The following is an 18,933-nucleotide window of genomic DNA, read 5'->3' as shown; positions in this document are numbered from 1 at the left end:
TAATGTTTTCAGAGGAAGTTCTTGATTAGATGCACTGTGAGTTTTATTAAGGAGTCGTAACTTGATTTTTGATCAAACTGAGGAATGATAATAAGCTAAATAAAATACGAAGACTCACCCTTCTTTCTTTCTCTCTCTTCCTCCTTTTGCTGTCGCTTTCTATCGTGTGTGTGTGTGTGTGTGTGTGTGTGTGTGTGTGTGTGTGTGTGTGTGTGTGTGTGCGCTTTGTCACAGAGGTAAAGGGTTGCCAGGGTCTCTCTCCCACTAATCTTGTATAAATGCCATACCTGGTGACACTATAAGTCACCAGGGGCCGGTATTAGATGATGTTTGTCCAAAATTTTGGTCAATCTGCAGGTCTAATCTACTAATAAAAAAAGAAGTTTAAAATGATTTAATATATCTTACAGTAGGTGCTTTGGCACACAGGAAAACAGATATCAAGAAAAGAAATGTCACTGTGCTAACTACTACATCACCATGCCTGCTTTTAATCATAGCTGTTCATTTAGGTCCATGAGTATTTGAAAAATGATGATATGATGACAGATAATAAATCCACCAATCTATATGTGATTGAAGTGCAGATGTTTCTGTGTTAATTTAAGAGGTTTGGCAGAATTACAACTATTTGTATAGATTACAGCAGACTCATTATGCAGAGAAAGCTTTCCATGACTTAAAATTTGCACTACAGACTGCACTAACTTTAGGATTATCATATCCTAATAAACGTTTCACCCAGACAGTGGATGAAAAAGGTGGATACTTAAGCTCTGTTTCGATACAGCAGCACGGGGAGTGACAAGGACCAGCAGGCCGTCCTCTACCTGCATGCAGCAGAAACAGCTGAAAGGGAAGCATTTATTAGCTGCTCCTATGTTATGTGTCACAGCCATATCAGGGCCTCCTGAAACTGCCTTTGTGTGGGTGTGGTGTTCTCTCTCCGCCTCCTCCTCTTTGCTTGCTCCACCCTTCTGTCTCTTTCTCACTCTCCTCTCTCCCCAGGACACAGATGCTGTTCATTGGCCTCGTTTACCACCTGGGCCCAGTCAGAAATCACCTCTCTGAGGTTGTATAAGCTGGGGATGAACTGGATGTGGGAGGGTGGTTTTCTCTGGTGTCTCCACATTGTGTTCTAGGTGTCGAAAGAGGTCCTGTTATGAGATTGTCCTTCCTGTGGTGTGGAGTTGTAGGAGCAGTGGGGAGAGTAGCTGCTTCATGTGAGTATCGCGGGCTTGTGGGCCTCAGTAGCAGTGGAGCTTGCTGCTAGTGACAGGGTGGGCCTGTGGGCCCCCGGAAGTGCCTCATGGTGTGGAGTTTTGTTCTTTGTTGTTGCGACCTTTTTCTTTTTCTAGAGTTATTGGTAAAACGGCATTGCTGGCTCTTTCAGTTAAGATTATCTATAATAAAAACTATAATATTTGCTAAAAACTTCAGTCTGGTTTCCTTTCATTCTGTTCTGGACCCATTTGTTACCAGTCCCCACACACACCCCTAGACCTCCTTCATGGGGACGTAACATATGTTATCTCATTGTATTACTAGAAAGATTACATTTCACAGTAAAAGATGTGATATGCTAAACCCAGTTTCACTTCTCCACACAGAAGCAGATGGTGAACCACAAGATTTTATAGCTGCTTTCTGAAATCTGCTCCTCCAGACCTGACCTACAGGACATACCACTGGCAAGCTCTACTCCGGTGGTGTTTGTGGATAGTTCGGCATCACGCATCCCAGACAACCCAATAGGATATGCAGTGGTCAGAGAACATTTAGTCAGGATCATTACTAGTGATGGGTAGATGAGGCCTCGTGAAGCGTTTCAGCACATTCCCCAAACTGTATCGATACAGTGTCGACACAGTGTTGCTGTTTTACTCCATACTGACACCTGCTGGACCTTAAATATCATTGCAGGCAACTTACTTGAGACTCACAACAGACACTGATTCAATGACCTAATCATACTTGTATACACTATAAGGTATTGTACTTTCCATGGAATAATTTTATATATTTTACATTGCAAATATTTTAGACATCTTTAAAATATATTGTGAATGACATTAAGTGAAAATTAAAATGAAAGTATTGTGAATGTAATATTACCCATTTAAATGTAATTGACTCAGAGTTTTAAAAGATATATTCGTTAAAGAATCCTCTGGGCCCTATTTCAGGAAGCCGGTTTAGTGCAAACTCTGACTAAGTATACCCTGAGTTAACGAAAACTCTGGGTTTTCGGTTTCACAAAGCGAGATTAGATTAATTCTGAGTGAGTTACTATGACAACACACTCCGTGAAGCTAACCTGCCCCCTAGCAGGTTTACTTCAACTAACCCTGACCTTCTCCGCCTCTTTGTCAGAAACCTGACAGTAGGAAGTGTCAGACATGGCGTGCTCCTTCCTTGAAGAGCCAGTAGATGTTGAAGCACAAATTCTCCGCAGAGCTCTCCGCCGGGAGAGAGTGATTAGAGCACGTTTGGACATTTTATCATTTCCTGATGATTTTCTGTGTGAACGTTACAGTTTTTCAGCACAATCTCCCTTTGTTTTGCAGCTGAGGCTGTGTTACTTTTTTTCCGCGGAATTTGCATGTTATCGGCATATGCTGCCATCAGAATTTCGGCCTCAACCGCTGTAAAATACATTGACCGTGCCTTCTTTCCCTCCGTCTCCATGGTGACTCGCTTCCTGAGTCACCATGACGGCTTCCTGAAATAGGGCCCAAGGCCCTATTTCAGGAAGCCAGTTTAGAAAACTCAGAGTGAAAAACGATACTCAGGGTTGAGTAACCCCGAACTGTCCAACTCGGAATATTCGGTTTCAGAAAGGCTGATAACAATTAGTTCAATCAACGCGGAGTTGCTTTAACCCCAAGTTAAGCGCGCGCACGAGGATACATAAAGCCCTGATTAGTGGAGCACAGATTAAGCGAGTCACCATGGAGACTGAGGGAAAGAAGGCGCGGTCAATGTATTTTACAGCGCTTGAGGCCGAAATTCTGATGGCAGCATATGCCGATAACATGCAAATTCCGCGGAAAAAAAGTAACACAGCCTCAGCTGCAAAACAAAGGGAGCATGCATGGCAAAACATAGCCGACAGAGTCAATGCGTGAGTGTTAATTTAAACATTGATCTAGGGATTTCCATCCATTTAACACGTTATTTTATTATATTTTATTTTATACATTTTATTTTGTGATGTGATGTGAGAGCAGACGTTCCTGGCAGCAAGTAAAAATGAAATATAAAAATATAGTCCAAACAGGTAAGGTGTAATTGTATTATGAGCCATAGTGCTTGGTCTGTTTGTCCGATGTAAATCAATTGCAGTTAGAGGCTACATTAATTTCCCCTCTGTAAGCACTTATTGAAATTATCTGAGCACATTACAAGTACATATTTGCTTACTCTGTATGCTCAAATGTGACCCGTTATAGCCAACAGAAAAAAAGCGGAGGCCCGAAAAACAGGTGGGGTCCTCCACCACCACCACTCACAGAGGCTGAGCAGTTGGCTTCCACATTTGTGATAATGTTGGCAGCATCACATATGATCTTCACAGTGCAGACAACACAAATTAGCATCCATTACTATAATGAAATAATTTGTTAGTTTGAAATACTACAGGGAACTATGTACCTGTACATTAATGCTGTGGAAAGACTTCCTGTTCACATAGTCTCCTTCATTTACTGAAGGAGCAATGATTGGAATGTGAGTGCCATCTATACAGCCAATCACGCCTGGGAACTGTGAGAATAAATGTAAAATTTAAGTAGTAGTTCAAGTATCACCACATCATGTATTAAGTTTCGTTCATCCTGATACCTGCAATTTTGTGGCATCCCTCTTTGATAAATCTTGTGGGTCTATGACCGGGGAACACCACAAACGAGTGCAGGAGACGTTTCAGTGCAACTGTAACATTCCTGACTGCCCGACAGACGGTAGCCTTGGAAACGTGCTGAGCTTCACCAATATTATACAGAAAGCTCCCGTTTGCAATACAAATAATATGTACAGAACTGAGAGGATGTCCGCGATGTGTCACATGCGTAATATATGGCCTGAGAATGTTATCCAAATAAATTATAGATTGTGCTGAAAAACGGTAACGTTCACACAGGAAATCATCAGGAAATGATAAAATTTCCAAACGCGCTCTAATCACTCTCTCCCGGCGGAGAGCTCTGTGGAGAATTTGTGCTTCAACATCTACTGGCTCTTCAAGGAAGGGACACGCCATGTCTGACACTTCCTACAGTCAGGTTTCCGACAAAGAGGTGGAGAAGGTCAGGGTTAGTTGAAGTAAACCTGCTAGGGGGCAGGTTAGCTTCACGGAGTCTGTCGTCATAGTAACTCACTCAGAATTAATCTAAACTCGCTTTGTGAAACCGAAAACCCAGAGTTTTCGTTAACTCAGGGTATACTTAGTCAGAGTTTGCACTAAACCGGCTTCCTGAAATAGGGCCCTGGACATGAACCTCCGAAACAAGGCGTAGAGAACATGATGTGAACAACAGACAACCTGACAAAGAATGAACAGAAACACACAGACCAAATACACACAAGGGTGATTAGGGGGAAGTGGAAACACATGGGGAAACAGCTGACACTAATCTGACATAAGGAGTGTTAAGATTCATTATTGAGGAAGGGTACAAGAGGTGATCGAAGAATAACCACACCAATCCGGCCGGGTGAAGTCAAACGATGATTTTAATGAATACACGCGTGGGAAGACACTCTGTACGCAGACAGCCAGTAGTCTTCAACTTAATCAAAGCATGAACAGATATTTTATAGCATCAGGGTTTGTTTACTGACGCCCCTTCATACGTCACAGACACATTTTATACATAGATCAGATCAACATCATCATGACTTTTCACCCAGAAAATCATCTCCTATTTTCATGGCTTGGTACTTTCCGTTCTTATCTTAAAATGAATTGTTCCTCTTTCTTGTCGAGACAACAAGAAACGGTTCCTCTTTTACCGAGACAATTTTGTAGTTACAGCCAAACATAACTAACCTCTTCCTCTAAATAAATCTAATTTAAAGTGTGTGTGTGTGTGTGTGTGTTGACCTCACATGCTCTTTCTCAATTCACCTGTTGCACTTCTGACCTTTTACCAGACCAGAAGCTCACTGAGACTATGTGTATGTCTTCTACTAAATAAATGTTTTAATCAAGAACCTCTACTAAAACCTTAATATAAAATGATCTGATCTTAAGGCCTTCTTAAAGCTATCTGTTACATTGTTAAAGTCTCGTCTTAGCCTGCGGCTCAAAATAACTTCCTGGTTTCACTTCTGCATACAACTTCCTGTCAGCCTGCAACTCAGTCTTTCTGAAAGAGACACTGTTTAAACCTTGGAATGCAATATCCATGCTGCAAATTATATTATTAATGCAATGACAATTATTTAACAATAGCAGTAAAATAATTTCCCTCCTCGACACTCCCCCTTTTGACCTCTGGAACACCAGAGGTCACAATACATTGTGTCCTCACGCAGACCCTTCTCTGGTGGTCTCGAACCTCGAGATCTCCAGGATCCTCGCCCCTCCTGTGGTCGCCGAGATCAGTCTTCTGCAAAGGAAACAAAACACCTTTTCTTGCATCTCCCTAACTTATCCTATCTGGGACTCTTTAATTAAAAGCATGATCCTAATTATGCTCTTAACTTATTGACTTGTATTTATGTATACTCTTCAACGTTACTCATCACTTTAAAATCCCTTTAAGCGCTGGTTTCACGTCCGGTTGCTCGCTCTATTTTCCCTTATCTGATCATCAACATCCTGTGCACAAGTTGTCGCTGCTGCAAGTTAATCTACTCCAAAAGAAAACAACCACTTTAATCAATTAAGTTCAAGCATATAAGCAATTACTCCTGTATACATTTCATCATAACTAAATGCTGCCTTGAAACAACTCCTATGTGTTAACACTAACTTCATTTTAAAACCTCACATTTCCTATGTTATCACCTGTTTCGGTATAGCCTTTTTATTTCATTTTGCTCCCTTTAATGTAACAATACCTCCTAATTCTAGTTTATCAGACTTAACCAAAATATATGCTTTCCTTCCTCTTTGGTCCTTCTTTAAGTTCAGTTAAAAGCTAAATGAATTTAAGGCCTTTTGCCTGGAATCAATACTGTCATGTGTGTTTCTTAACTCTGTGTCTGTAAGCGTGTGCAATCCTTCATGAACTCATATTATCCTCACAGTAGATTGGCTAATCATAGCGCTAGCCAAAGGCTCGTGACCCTCCAGAGACAAATTTGAGCCACAACTCCTTTAAAAGCACAAAATGCAATATGTATAAAAATCATTTCTATTTATAAGCTCCCCCTTTTATCCTAAAAATACCTCCTATATAATATCTGTATGTGTAAGCCTACATTATAACCACTACTTCTAGAAATCAAAAAGAAATCAAAGCTGTTCTACCCCTTCAACCCTCACTAATTTTCCCTCTAAGAATTATTCACAGCTTTGAAAAACCGGCATTGTATCTTCTAAACAAGATTCAGTTCTGTCATGGTCCTGGGCCATGTTGGCCCAGTATTCTTGGTTCCTTGTATTTTCGCTCCTTATTTAGGCCAGGTTTTCTGAGGTGTCCTGTTGTGGTGTTCCCTAAGTGTTTTTCCCTTTGTGACTCTTACCCCCTTGTGCCCCTCTGTGTATTTATGAGCTCTCGTCTCTCTTTGTGTTTATTCCATGTTTCCCCCAGCCTGTTATGTCTGTGTTCTCCCCGTGCTTTTTCTCCTCCTGTCTGAACCTCTGTGTACTTCCTGTTTTACTTTGACAGTCTCTCGTCAGTATGCGTAATGTTGTGTTCACTCCTGCCCTGTCTCGTTATGTTTATCAGTGTCACCTGTGTTCTCCACCTGTGTGTAATCTCCCTGTGTTCTCTGTGTGTATTTCCCCGGACCTCCCTGCATCCTTGTTTCTGGTTTGTGTTATTAGCTTACCCAGTTTTCCGGTTTCTTGTTTTTCCACCAGTGCTGTTTTGTGCCCACCGTTGTAAATAAATATTCACCTGCACCAGAGCTGCCGCCTTTTGGGTCCTTTTCTACAACTCCACACGGCTTGCCTCGCAAACCGTGACAAGTTCACTTTTAATCCTTTAACCTTAACTTAAAAATACCAGTTTCAGTTTTACCATATCCAAATGATCAAAAACCCAAAAGGTCCTAAAATGATCCTAAATTATTAAACAATTAAATTATTAAACCCTAAACCCCCCTTTATCTTGATACATTTCATGTGTCAAGATACTATACAAAACTTAAAACTGCTCAGTTTTCCCCACTCATGATCCAATCTATGTCATAAAAATAAACTTAAAACAGAACAGTTATCAGTCATGTGTTTCTTCAAACAATGATAACTGAGTTACATCAAAAAATATTTCCCCTTTAGCATTTGGCATTCTCCCAACAATATACTATAATCCCATAATCTAACCCCAGTCAACAAAACAAAAATTTTTCTGGTAAAAGCAAATTGTTTATCCACATTTATTCATCCTCACCTTCATCCAGTCACACATTCACTCACATGCAGTCACACCATGTATTTGCTGATAGTGGAGCCTCCCGCATGATCAGATACTCCACCCTCAGCAAAATGAGCTCCGTCATTTTTTATTTTCCATAGGAAAATATTTCTTTATGCTTTTGGACTGGATTGACTCGCATAAAATCCTTTTTACAGGGACTTACGACCTGAATTGTCCCCAGGTAGCTCTCCTCAGCCAATTGTAATCTGGAAAGCCCCCTTATATCTGCTCCTCCCGAGAATTTTCAGCGCCGTTATTCACTGTTGCAGGCCTGCTTAAAACAGAAATGAAAAAAAATAGAGCTGATTGTTAGCTCATAAAAACAAAACAAAATCACCTGACAGGTTTTCTTTAAGTGCACTGTTATAAAATAATGGGCCCAATTTTAGACATGTCCATGTTTCCTAAAACTCCCTCTATTAAAAACAAAACAACAACAACAACCTACCTGACAGAATCAACCCATCACCACAACAACCTTAAACACACAAATCTTGCCACCACATAATTTCACCTCCTCAATACACCAAAAGTCTCATTAAAACCACTCAATTTGCACACAAAAATCACCCCCTTATGCTCTTAAATTCAGCATAAGACCCCTTACGACATCATATAATCACTAAACTATAAATTTCCTACCCCAATCTGCACTTCTCGTCTCTGCTATGCTTCCTCTTCCTGAAAGTCACAGTCACACACACACTCAGGAAGTTCTTTCGTCACCACACACTCCAGCTAATTTGCATACTGAATCATCTCTCAAGAAGCTGTAACAACAGAAACATATGTTTAAACATTCCCAACTCATTAAATCATTTTATTTCTTCCAACAGTGATCACTAGTGTTGATCACTCAGTACGAGAGCACTCCTAAGTCACTCTTTTTTAAAACTACTTTAATCCCTTTTTCGTTTTCATAACTCCCTTTGTCATATGGCTTATTCTATTCCTCAATTACAAACTCAAATGTATTTTATTAAACATTCACACCATTGTATCATTCATACAAAATAGCAAGCTGTTCTTCATTGCCTATGTTTGTGTTCTTAGCCAGGTTTAATCAGTGTCTATGCATTAAACTCCATGAGCTTGTCTTGTCTTTATAAGTTTAATGCATTTCCTGTTTGTGTGTGTGAATTTGCACATGGTGCTTTTACAGTGTGTCAGACTCCTTCATAATTTTGCCTTTAAACAGTCAATTTTCTCCTCCCCAACTTTACTAACCCAAATTCTGATTTCCTACGTTAAATAGCAGCATTCCTTGTCCTCAGCCAGAAGGTAGGGCTCCACTTGCCACTTTCCACCTCCACCCTAGCCCAGCGGTCTTACCCGTCAGGTCCGAGAGTATTCGTGACTGTGCCTGCCTTAGGTTGTCCCAGGGTTTCGAGGTGGGATCTTACCCGTCATGGGCTATCCAGCCTTCCATACTCGCCTGATACGGGGCCCAAGTGGGCAGGGGAGGGAACACACTGGCTCTGGGAATTAAAGGAATGTAAGCTGCTTCCTTCATTGCATCTTATGTTAAACTATCTCTATAATAAGCTATCTCAATTCTGACTCCTTCCTAGAATAATTTCACATATGGCACTTTGTGTATGTGTGTTTTCTATTCATTAATGTAATTGTCAGTTATTTTCTCTCTTCATTTTACTTTATTTATCTGTTTGTTTGTAACGTTCTACTTTAGTTCTACTAAACCTTGATGTAAAAAACAATACTCCCTTATTTCACGCACACACTCTGCATTTTGCCTACGCACACACTTCTCTCTCAGACTTCCTCTGTTCACACATCACCTTGCACTCACTCTACTATCAACTTTCATAGTGTTATTATTATTTAGTATTTTGTACACCTCACACAGAATCATTCAAATCGAGTACTCACAGCATTCACATCACAACCTTCAACTTTCACTTTCGATCCTGCAAGACGCAGAGATAGACATCTCCTTCACCTAACATAAAACTAAATTACCATATCAACATACAATTACTGAAATTCAAACTCAAATACACCGTTTGTTTTAATAAAGTCAAAGAGTAAACAGGTGTACCAAGTGTATGTACTTATGTGTTTTAAACTGAAAGAAAAAGAAACTCAAACTCTCATAACATCACTCATGCATCTCTTAAATTAAAAACACTTTCAAACTTTAAAACCTCCTACTTTACATCACCAAAGAAATACCTCTCACACCTTCATTCATCATTCAAAACCTTCTAGTCACCGCATTCACACTTAAACTGTGACTAGAGTTGAAGAATATAACTCAAAACACAATTTCCTAAGAGTATTTTAGACATGCTTGTCATAATCAAAAAAGCAAGTAAAAACAAACAAACAAAAAATTGAAACCTCCATTAATTCTCACCGCACACACAAGAAATTGAAAAAATAAAACCCACCAGCAGCTAATGCTGGAGAACAGTTACTACTGAAAGTCATGTGTTAGTCTTAAGTATATACAGTGCACTCAATATATTTATATATCTACATCCAAACTCAGTCAATTACTATACATCCACTACGGCAACTCAAAACTTTATTTATAGTCCTTTACTAAACATAAATGGCATTTTAAACACACACTCAACACTGTTTGCAGCAGTATTTGTAAAACCAACTGTGGCTTAAACAGTTCACTGCTTACTCATTTGCATTTTCACTCACACACACACCTCCAAAAATAGCAGCAGGCAGTCAGTGCATTACTGACTCGACACACAGAGATCTCTTATTACAAAGACGTCTTATATTTACAACTACTGTCAGATCTGTCAGCTTTAGCGCCTAACCAATTTCGACAAATTTAAAATAACCGCCCACCAATTAACCAGTATCAAGACTTTAACTGTTTCTGGCCTCATTTCTAAAATCCCTAACTCAATTTAAAAGCGTCAACCAACCCAAACTTTTTGAAGTTTTAGGTTAAAGTTACACGCCCGAAGTCCACTTCTGCTGGCCAAAAAAGCGCAGATACCGTTGCAAACGGTAAGGAGATTCTAACTCCTAGTTATTCTGGAGTGCCCCAAACTCCACAGTGACCAACTGACTATCCCTCTTCGAGGACAATGTCTAAGCGTCCTTGACATTGGCAAGCGTTACCTCTGAGCACTGCGCTTCCTAGCAGACTCGAACTGCCGTTCTAGAATAATTTATAATACTTTGAAACAACAATCAACACCCGAAACAAGTGTATAACTGAGGCAGGTGCAACCTAGTGGCCAATTTGACCGCTCAGGTCCACTCTTATGACCAAATTTGGACTCTAACCAACACAATAACCAATTCCCTACCAACTACTTGAGACTCTAACTCAATTTCTTTGGGACTTCAACCCATTATTTAAACTTTTCTTATCAGACTCTTAACTACTTTCATTTCTTCTTAGCAGAACTCTAACTGCTTCAACTCATGAGATTTTCATCAAAATCAAAACAGACATCCACCAGTAACTTCAGTGAGTAGACTTAAATTTTATCATGTCCAATTTGGCACACTTTGGAAATAATTCAACAGGTAGTGCCTTACCTTTTGGATAAGCCGGCTTATGCCCACTCACTTAGACCACTGGAATTCATGTCTGCCCGTCAGACCACCTAAGACCCCGGATTTCTCCGTCCAAACCTCCAACTCTCCTTCCCCAATAACCGGACGAAGCCCCCAAATGTTAAGATTCATTATTGAGGAAGGGTACAAGAGGTGATCGAAGAATAACCACACCAATCCGGCCGGGTGAAGTCAAACGATGATTTTAATGAATACACGCGTGGGAAGACACTCTGTACGCAGACAGCCAGTAGTCTTCAACTTAATCAAAGCATGAACAGATATTTTATAGCATCAGGGTTTGTTTACTGACGCCCCTTCATACGTCACAGACACATTTTATACATAGATCAGATCAACATCATCATGACTTTTCACCCAGAAAATCATCTCCTATTTTCATGGCTTGGTACTTTCCGTTCTTATCTTAAAATGAATTGTTCCTCTTTCTTGTCGAGACAACAAGAAACGGTTCCTCTTTTACCGAGACAATTTTGTAGTTACAGCCAAACATAACTAACCTCTTCCTCTAAATAAATCTAATTTAAAGTGTGTGTGTGTGTGTGTGTGTTGACCTCACATGCTCTTTCTCAATTCACCTGTTGCACTTCTGACCTTTTACCAGACCAGAAGCTCACTGAGACTATGTGTATGTCTTCTACTAAATAAATGTTTTAATCAAGAACCTCTACTAAAACCTTAATATAAAATGATCTGATCTTAAGGCCTTCTTAAAGCTATCTGTTACATTGTTAAAGTCTCGTCTTAGCCTGCGGCTCAAAATAACTTCCTGGTTTCACTTCTGCATACAACTTCCTGTCAGCCTGCAACTCAGTCTTTCTGAAAGAGACACTGTTTAAACCTTGGAATGCAATATCCATGCTGCAAATTATATTATTAATGCAATGACAATTATTTAACAATAGCAGTAAAATAATTTCCCTCCTCGACAGGAGACAAAGGAAGCAAAGCTGACTACACTGACATAGGACACAGACCTTCAAAATAAAAGAGGAAATGAGATGCAGACTAGACAATATAAACTTGACAACATAAGACACGTAGCATGAAACCGGGAAAGGGAAACTTAACCTTCCTCTCGTGTTAGCTTTCTGTTATCATCTCTTATGTTAGCGGGTCGGTTTTGACCATGAATTAAATCAGCTATAAAATATACTAAAAACAATAAGTTATCATCCAATTTGTTTCTCATCTCTTGGTTACCTTGTTAGGCTTCCTTATCCATGAAAATGTTGGTTTTAATACTTTTGGCGTGGGCCTCTGGGTCTTTTTTTGTCACTATACCCCTCGATTTCAATTAAAAAAAATTGTAAAATTAACCTCAAGAGAATCATATTAATAAATAAAAGGTTTCTGTGTTACCTGAGTATTACTGAGGGGTATAGGACACATCTCTTAAATAAATCTGTTTTATTGTGGATGATAGTCCACATTGTCTTCCTCCTTAGAAACCTGCCCATCTGAATCGCTATGCTGCTCTGTGTCCTCTCCTTCATTTTCACCAAAAATATGATCCTGAACTTAGCTCACTGTGAATCTTCTTCTCATTTTTTGTATGCTGCAAATTGTAAATGTGCACTCTGGAAGTCAAATGGCCACTCAAATAGTGAATTCACCTCACATGCCCGTGTTTATTTTGTTCTGTTTTTGTGCAGGTATAATGCAAAAAACATGCAAAATAAGAATCCCCTAAAGCTCATATGATTAGGAGAGGCGCTTGCTGTAAGTGTTTTAGTTGACAGTGCACTTATGATTTCAGTTTTGGCTTTAATTATTGCTTTATACTCATAATATTATACCTGGGTCGAAGCCGACCCTAACAACACAAAGGTCATAATTTCAACTAGGGCATTTTATAATTTTGTGAAAATATTTTTTTTGGTTTTATTTTGTAGAAATAGAGGTTCCTGACAAAGTCAAAAAGCCTTGAAACAATAAACAAATGTATGTGATTTTTTTATGCATTTGAAATTTAAAATGGGTCGGTGCCGACCCTAACATGAGAGGAGGGTTAAAAACTGAAATTAGATTTTACCCTTTATATAAAAAAGTTATTATCATTTATTAAATGTTTAAAGTAAGTCCTTACTTTGGTTCTTTGTCACACCACTGCAGTCTGAATGCAGACATTTAAAAGAAGCTAACAAAGTCAAAATGGTTAAAGTTAAAAGCAAGTGAAAAACCAGCCATGTTGTGCTTGAAAATAACTGCAGAAAATGTGAGGCCACCTCATTACTTGAGGCCACCTTTGAAAAATGATGACAAAGTCTGGAATATACGGAATTAAAAAGATAGAAATGATTGAGAGGTGGCTCTACATTTTTGCACAGTGTTGCAATTTTGAATAACTGTACATCAGTGAATACCCTTACAATCACAAGCTGCAAGTGTGTGTTTATGTTACTATTTTTAAAATGCAAGTTTGTCATATTTGTCACTTATCATATCTGTTACTTATGGTTAAATGCTTTTCTTACATTTCAGTTCCACAGACCAAAGTTTGCTGATACTTAAGAAGATACAAGACATCTGTTTCCACTACACAATGAGAATTTATTTGGTGCAAGCCTGGCGATACCTAATTAAGGGTAAAACAAAGTTAAACATAGTACTGGTCAAATATAAGATGTGATAACATTTTATAATACAGTTGGCAACACATCATAGCTTTACATCATCTGTCATGTGTTTCTGTTCAATTTAGGGTGCAATTATAAGTAATTCCAAATAAATATTTAATTAATTTGTACCTTTGATTTATTCTAAATTACAGAAAAAAAGTTATATTATGAAAAAGTGTGCTCCCTTCAAAAGCATACACAAACCGAGTTTTGCCTTCTCTTGTTTTACTTAAACAGAATTATTTGGATTATTATTAATATTATTATTTGGAGGTAAAGTTAAGGTACTTTAACTGCTAATAAATAGGGCAGTGAAGGTGATAACTGTCACGGTCCAGTGTCGGTAACAGAGTTTGTTTTTTTAGTTTGGTTTTTGTGTTCCCTCTGTTTACTGTCTGTACCATGTCTCCATACATTTCCAGTTTTATTGTGAAGGTCCGTGTCTCATGTGAGTGTATTCTGTTTCACTTCCTTGTCTCGTCTTTCCCAATCAGTCCCAGCTGTGTTGCCACCTGTTCCTCGTTCCCTCTTGTGACTGCCTGCGTATTTATAGTGTGTATCATCTGCTCATCGCTGGTTTGTCTGTGCATTTTCCTGTGTGGGTTCCCCGAGTCTCCCTGCAGCTCCCTTTCAAATCTATTGTATTTAGTTGTCTCCAGTTTAGGTATCCTCAGGTTCTGTTTCATGCCCACTGCGTGTCTGTTTATTTCACCTCCCCAATAAAACTCCCTTGCATCTGAAAGCAGCCTGCATTTTGGGTCCTTCGTTAAATTCCTCACTGTTTGCCCCACGAGCCGTGACAATAACTTTCTTATTTTTTGCAGACTGGAGACAGCTGGGATCAACTGGCCATTCCAGAAGAATGATTACCAGGCTGCTGAACGCTGCCTACCGAAGCCCTATGCAGCGTCTAAGAACTCGTCCACAAACTCTATCCGGTCCAGTGACTTTGTTGGGTTTGATGTGGCTCAGGGGTCGCTTCATTTCGTGGGTCCCTGTCGCCAATGGAGAGTCTTCTTTAGGCTGGTTCATATCATGGTGGGTAACACAAGTTTTCACATTTTTTTTAAAAAGTAAGAAAACTATTGCTGTATTCTTATTTTTTTTTTAAAAACTGTCACCACAGAATTAAACACAATTCTTGTAACTTCTAAAACAAAATCGATTGCTCAAACACAAGCAATTGTGGGAACATAATTCCAAATAATTACAGTGCAAATATTAACTTTTTCTTTTTAGGTTTTATGGAACTCCTTCCAAGTACTCAGATATCATCTCCAACAGTGATCTGAAATCTAAAGGACCTCCTGATGTCTACCAACTGAGAACAAAGAAAGAGAAGTTTGGGAGTCTGACAAGAATTACTGTTGGGGAAAAAAACCCAAACAAGCCAAATAAAACCATCTTACTTGTGGGTGAAACGGGAGCAGGAAAATCTACTTTGATCAACGCTCTAGTCAACTTCACCATGGGGGTACAGTTTGAGGATGGAGTCTGGTTTCAGATTATAGATGAGGAGAAGAGAAGTCAGACAGAAAGTCAGACATCAGATGTGATCGTGTATGACATCTTTGGTTTTGAAGATAAATCTCTGCCCTACTCTCTGACCTACTCTCTGACCATCATTGATACTCCTGGATATGGAGACACCAGAGGTACTGAAATGGATGATAGCATCAGTGAAAGACTATTAGACTTGTTTCAATCAGAGGATGGAGTTAACAAAATTCATGCAGTGGGTCTGGTGATGAAGGCAAGTGAGAATCGACTGAGTGACCGACAGAAGTACATCTTTGATTCAGTCATTTCTCTGTTTGGAAAAAACCTGGAGAAAAACATTGTGGCCCTGATCACACACTCAGATGGTGTAACACCTAAAAATGCTCTTAAAGCTCTTGAAGCTGCAAAAATAGAATGTCCAAGAAATGGAAATAATGAGCCTGTTCACTTCCTGTTCAATAACAAACAGGACGAAGAGAGAACAGAAAAAAATGAATCTTGTTTGGAGACAGCATGGAGAATAACAGAGAGAGGAATGGATGAGCTCACAGCTTTTCTAGAAAAAACTGCACCTGAAAAGTTGGTGGTAACAACTGAAGTGTTACGTGAACGCAAAAGACTGAAAGTCAGCATACAAACCTTGAGAGAGAAAATAAATGAAGTTGAACTCAAGCAAACCAAAGCCAGACAGAGACAAGAAGTGTTAGAGAAACATAAAGAAGAGATGCAAAACAATGAAAATTTCTCTGTCGAAGTTCCGGAGATTTACAAAGAGAAAGAATATAAAAAAACTGGGTGGTGGGGTTTGCTGTTTTATAATGGTACTGTCTCCTGTACAAACTGTCAGGAGAACTGTCACTTGTATTGTGAAATGGCCTGGTCTCCTGCACAATGTGATGTCATGAGCGGAGGCTACTGCACTTCTTGCACCAGGAAGTGTCCTGTATCAGATCATGTGAAAGGAAATTGGACATATGTGCAGAAAATAAGGAAAGTCTGGCAGACATCAGAAGACATGAAAAAGAAGTATGAAAAAAATAAGTCTGAAAGTCAAAAGCAGATGAGCCTTCTGGAACACCTTCAAGAGGAAATAAGCCAACTGGCAGCAAAGAAGTCACAGTTACTTGGTGAGTGCTACCAACGACTTGTCACACTGGAGCAGATCGCTCTGAAAGCTGGTTCAGCATCCACTTTTGTCCACTTGGACTTCCTGATTAAGAAGATGAAGGAGGAACAAAACACAGAGAAGGTCCAGAAACTGGAGGAAATGAGAAAGAGAGTGGATGAAGGAACCAGAGTAGGGTCATTGTATATGCAGGGAAAAAACTAGAGAAGTGGAAAAAGTGGGGTTAGAGATAGGAATGGATGACTGAGCCTTTGTCCAGACAGAGACAGGAGAGGCGGAGTCCATCCCCCAAACGGGTTGCCCTGTTTGACCCCGGAAAAAGTTTTGGGAAAGGTTCTTCCTACTGTGTTCTATTCTGCTCATTTTCTTCCGATGAGCCGTGTTTTTGTTTTTTGGGGGGGGTTTTATAAATTTTTTTGTGTAGTTTTTTTTTTTGTTCCCTGTTGGGTTTGTTATTCCCGAAGGAAACCCACCCTGCTGGTTGTCACGATTACCGGAAAGCCTGCTGACACCATTGGGTCCTCAGTCTTTGGTTAATTTTTGCGTTTGTGTTGTGTTTTATGTTTTGTATATTGTTGTAGTTTTTGTGATTTGGGTTCGCCTTTATCTAAGTAATTATAACTCTTATATGAGCTTTTATGAGGCGAGAAATAAATATAGAAAATAAAAAGAAAGAAAAAATTTTTAAAAAGTTTTATTTAATTAATTATTAAGGTCAAGAAAATGGTGTGCCGTACACGCAACGATTCGACCCTTCAAGGTTCTTCTTCAGGCGCTTGGCACACAAAGAAACTGCTGACAAAAATGTGGCTGTAATGCACAGTTCTGTGGCTGGTAAGAGATGTTCACTCTTCAACGCTCCAAATCCGAATGAGCTCCTGGCTGACTCCACCTCCCTTTATACTGACTGTGTGTGTTTTTTATGTTTTGTCAATCCATTTCCAATTCTCCTTTTGTAAAACGTGTATTAACCTTCTGCATGTGAATCCTTTTTACCATTACCCTTAAATATGAACTCTAAACATTTTACAATACACTGTTTTTAATATTTAATCTTTTTAACTGTATTTGTTTCTTGTGAAATGATGTCATGAAATAACACTGTTTTTAATGTTTTACGTGATTCCACGTTTTTTTTATTCTAAACATCATTTTTTATCAAATAAAATTTTTTTAATCAATTTTTATGATGTAAATAATGTCCATGTCCAATTGTAATTAACTGTAAATATTAGGATGAGGGTTTTGTATTATGGCCCCCAGGTTAAGATTAGAATTAGGATGGGGGAGGGGTTAGGGGAAATCAAATTTGGGAGTCAGGGTTACTTTGGAGCACTTTTTTGCCACATGTATTGCAAACCACGTCTCAGCTGTTTGTGGAGGTAAAATAAGTCTGCACATGACTAAAATTACGCTCAGCCATTGTTGTGAGTGCACACACCAAGGGGCTGCGAGACATTTATACAGCCGTATTTCGCACATGACTATGAAAGGCGGAAGAGAAAGTTGTTCCTTTGAATGTAGACAATCCGAATGTTATAGTTTCTTTCCACTGTGTTCCTGTTAATGATAAACTACAAATTTACTCTAAATTACTAAAATATCGATATTTTAATGTGAGAATCGATTCTAATGTGAGAATCGAGTCAGACTCTTAAAGATTAGTAGTTAATTAAAGGTAGTCATTAAAAGTACGGTAACAAATGATCTTTATGCCACAGACAAGGGAGACATTAATAAAGCTCTCACAGCCCTACCTTATGCTTATTATCCATACTGGACTTTGGATGCCTTTTTTAAAAAACATTATTTTTTGTCTCTGTCTTGATTATTAAATTTTCCACTTTCTTTAAGTTGTTTAGAATGGACTGAAATTTACAAAGCTTGTCTAACTAACCACTCAAAGTCCTTTACACTACAAGCCAAATCCAACTTTTTTCACATATTCATCTAGGCCTCCATTCAGTATCTAATTAGCATCTACAACTAGGACCAATTTAGAAATACCAGTTAATCAAAATTGCAGAACAAGTCCCATATAGCCACAAAGAAAAAACACGAAAGCCACATAGAGACACCAGGAAAGTGAGGTGACAGTGCTCACCACTACACCACCATGACGCTTTGGTTATATCCATGGGAATTTGTTTTATTTCAACATAAACACATTATGTTCTAAAATTAGCAATTAATTATTAATTAATTAATAATTAATGTTTTTTTCTATAAGTAACTGGTGGTTGTTTGATGACCACTCAGCTCTGACTGAAGCGTCCTGTTGATTTACCATCACATTAATGTTCTTACTTTCTGTGGACAACTCGTCATACACAGACTTCAGAATTAGTCCAAGAATGTCACGGTACTGGGCCATGAGGCCCAGGGTTTAAGTTCTAATGCACATTTTTGTATCCACATGTGTAGTTTAACGCATCTAGTTGTTTTCTAGTTTGCAGTTTAGTCCTTGGTTTCTTAGTCCCTTTTGTCATCTCTCCTTGGTCCGTGTGTCTACCTGTCA

The 18,933-nt window shown here is 39.0% G+C and overlaps 1 protein-coding gene across 1 annotated transcript; it reads left to right on the top strand.

The window, feature by feature from the left end:
* Positions 1–15,032: 15,032 nt before the first annotated feature.
* LOC113015233 (uncharacterized) lies at positions 15,033–16,619 on the top strand (the record flags this gene model as incomplete). The annotated part of the gene is made up of 1 exon (XM_026157183.1): positions 15,033–16,619. A coding segment is annotated over one exon (1,587 nt), but the record flags the coding sequence as incomplete, so codon positions are not given.
* Positions 16,620–18,933: the final 2,314 nt, after the last annotated feature.

The sequence above is a fragment of the Astatotilapia calliptera genome, chromosome 22 (genome assembly GCF_900246225.1).
Source record: "Astatotilapia calliptera chromosome 22, fAstCal1.2, whole genome shotgun sequence".
Lineage (NCBI taxonomy): Eukaryota > Metazoa > Chordata > Actinopteri > Cichliformes > Cichlidae > Astatotilapia > Astatotilapia calliptera.
Note: the sequence above shows the minus strand (reverse complement) of the source record. Positions and strands in the feature narration are given on the sequence as shown.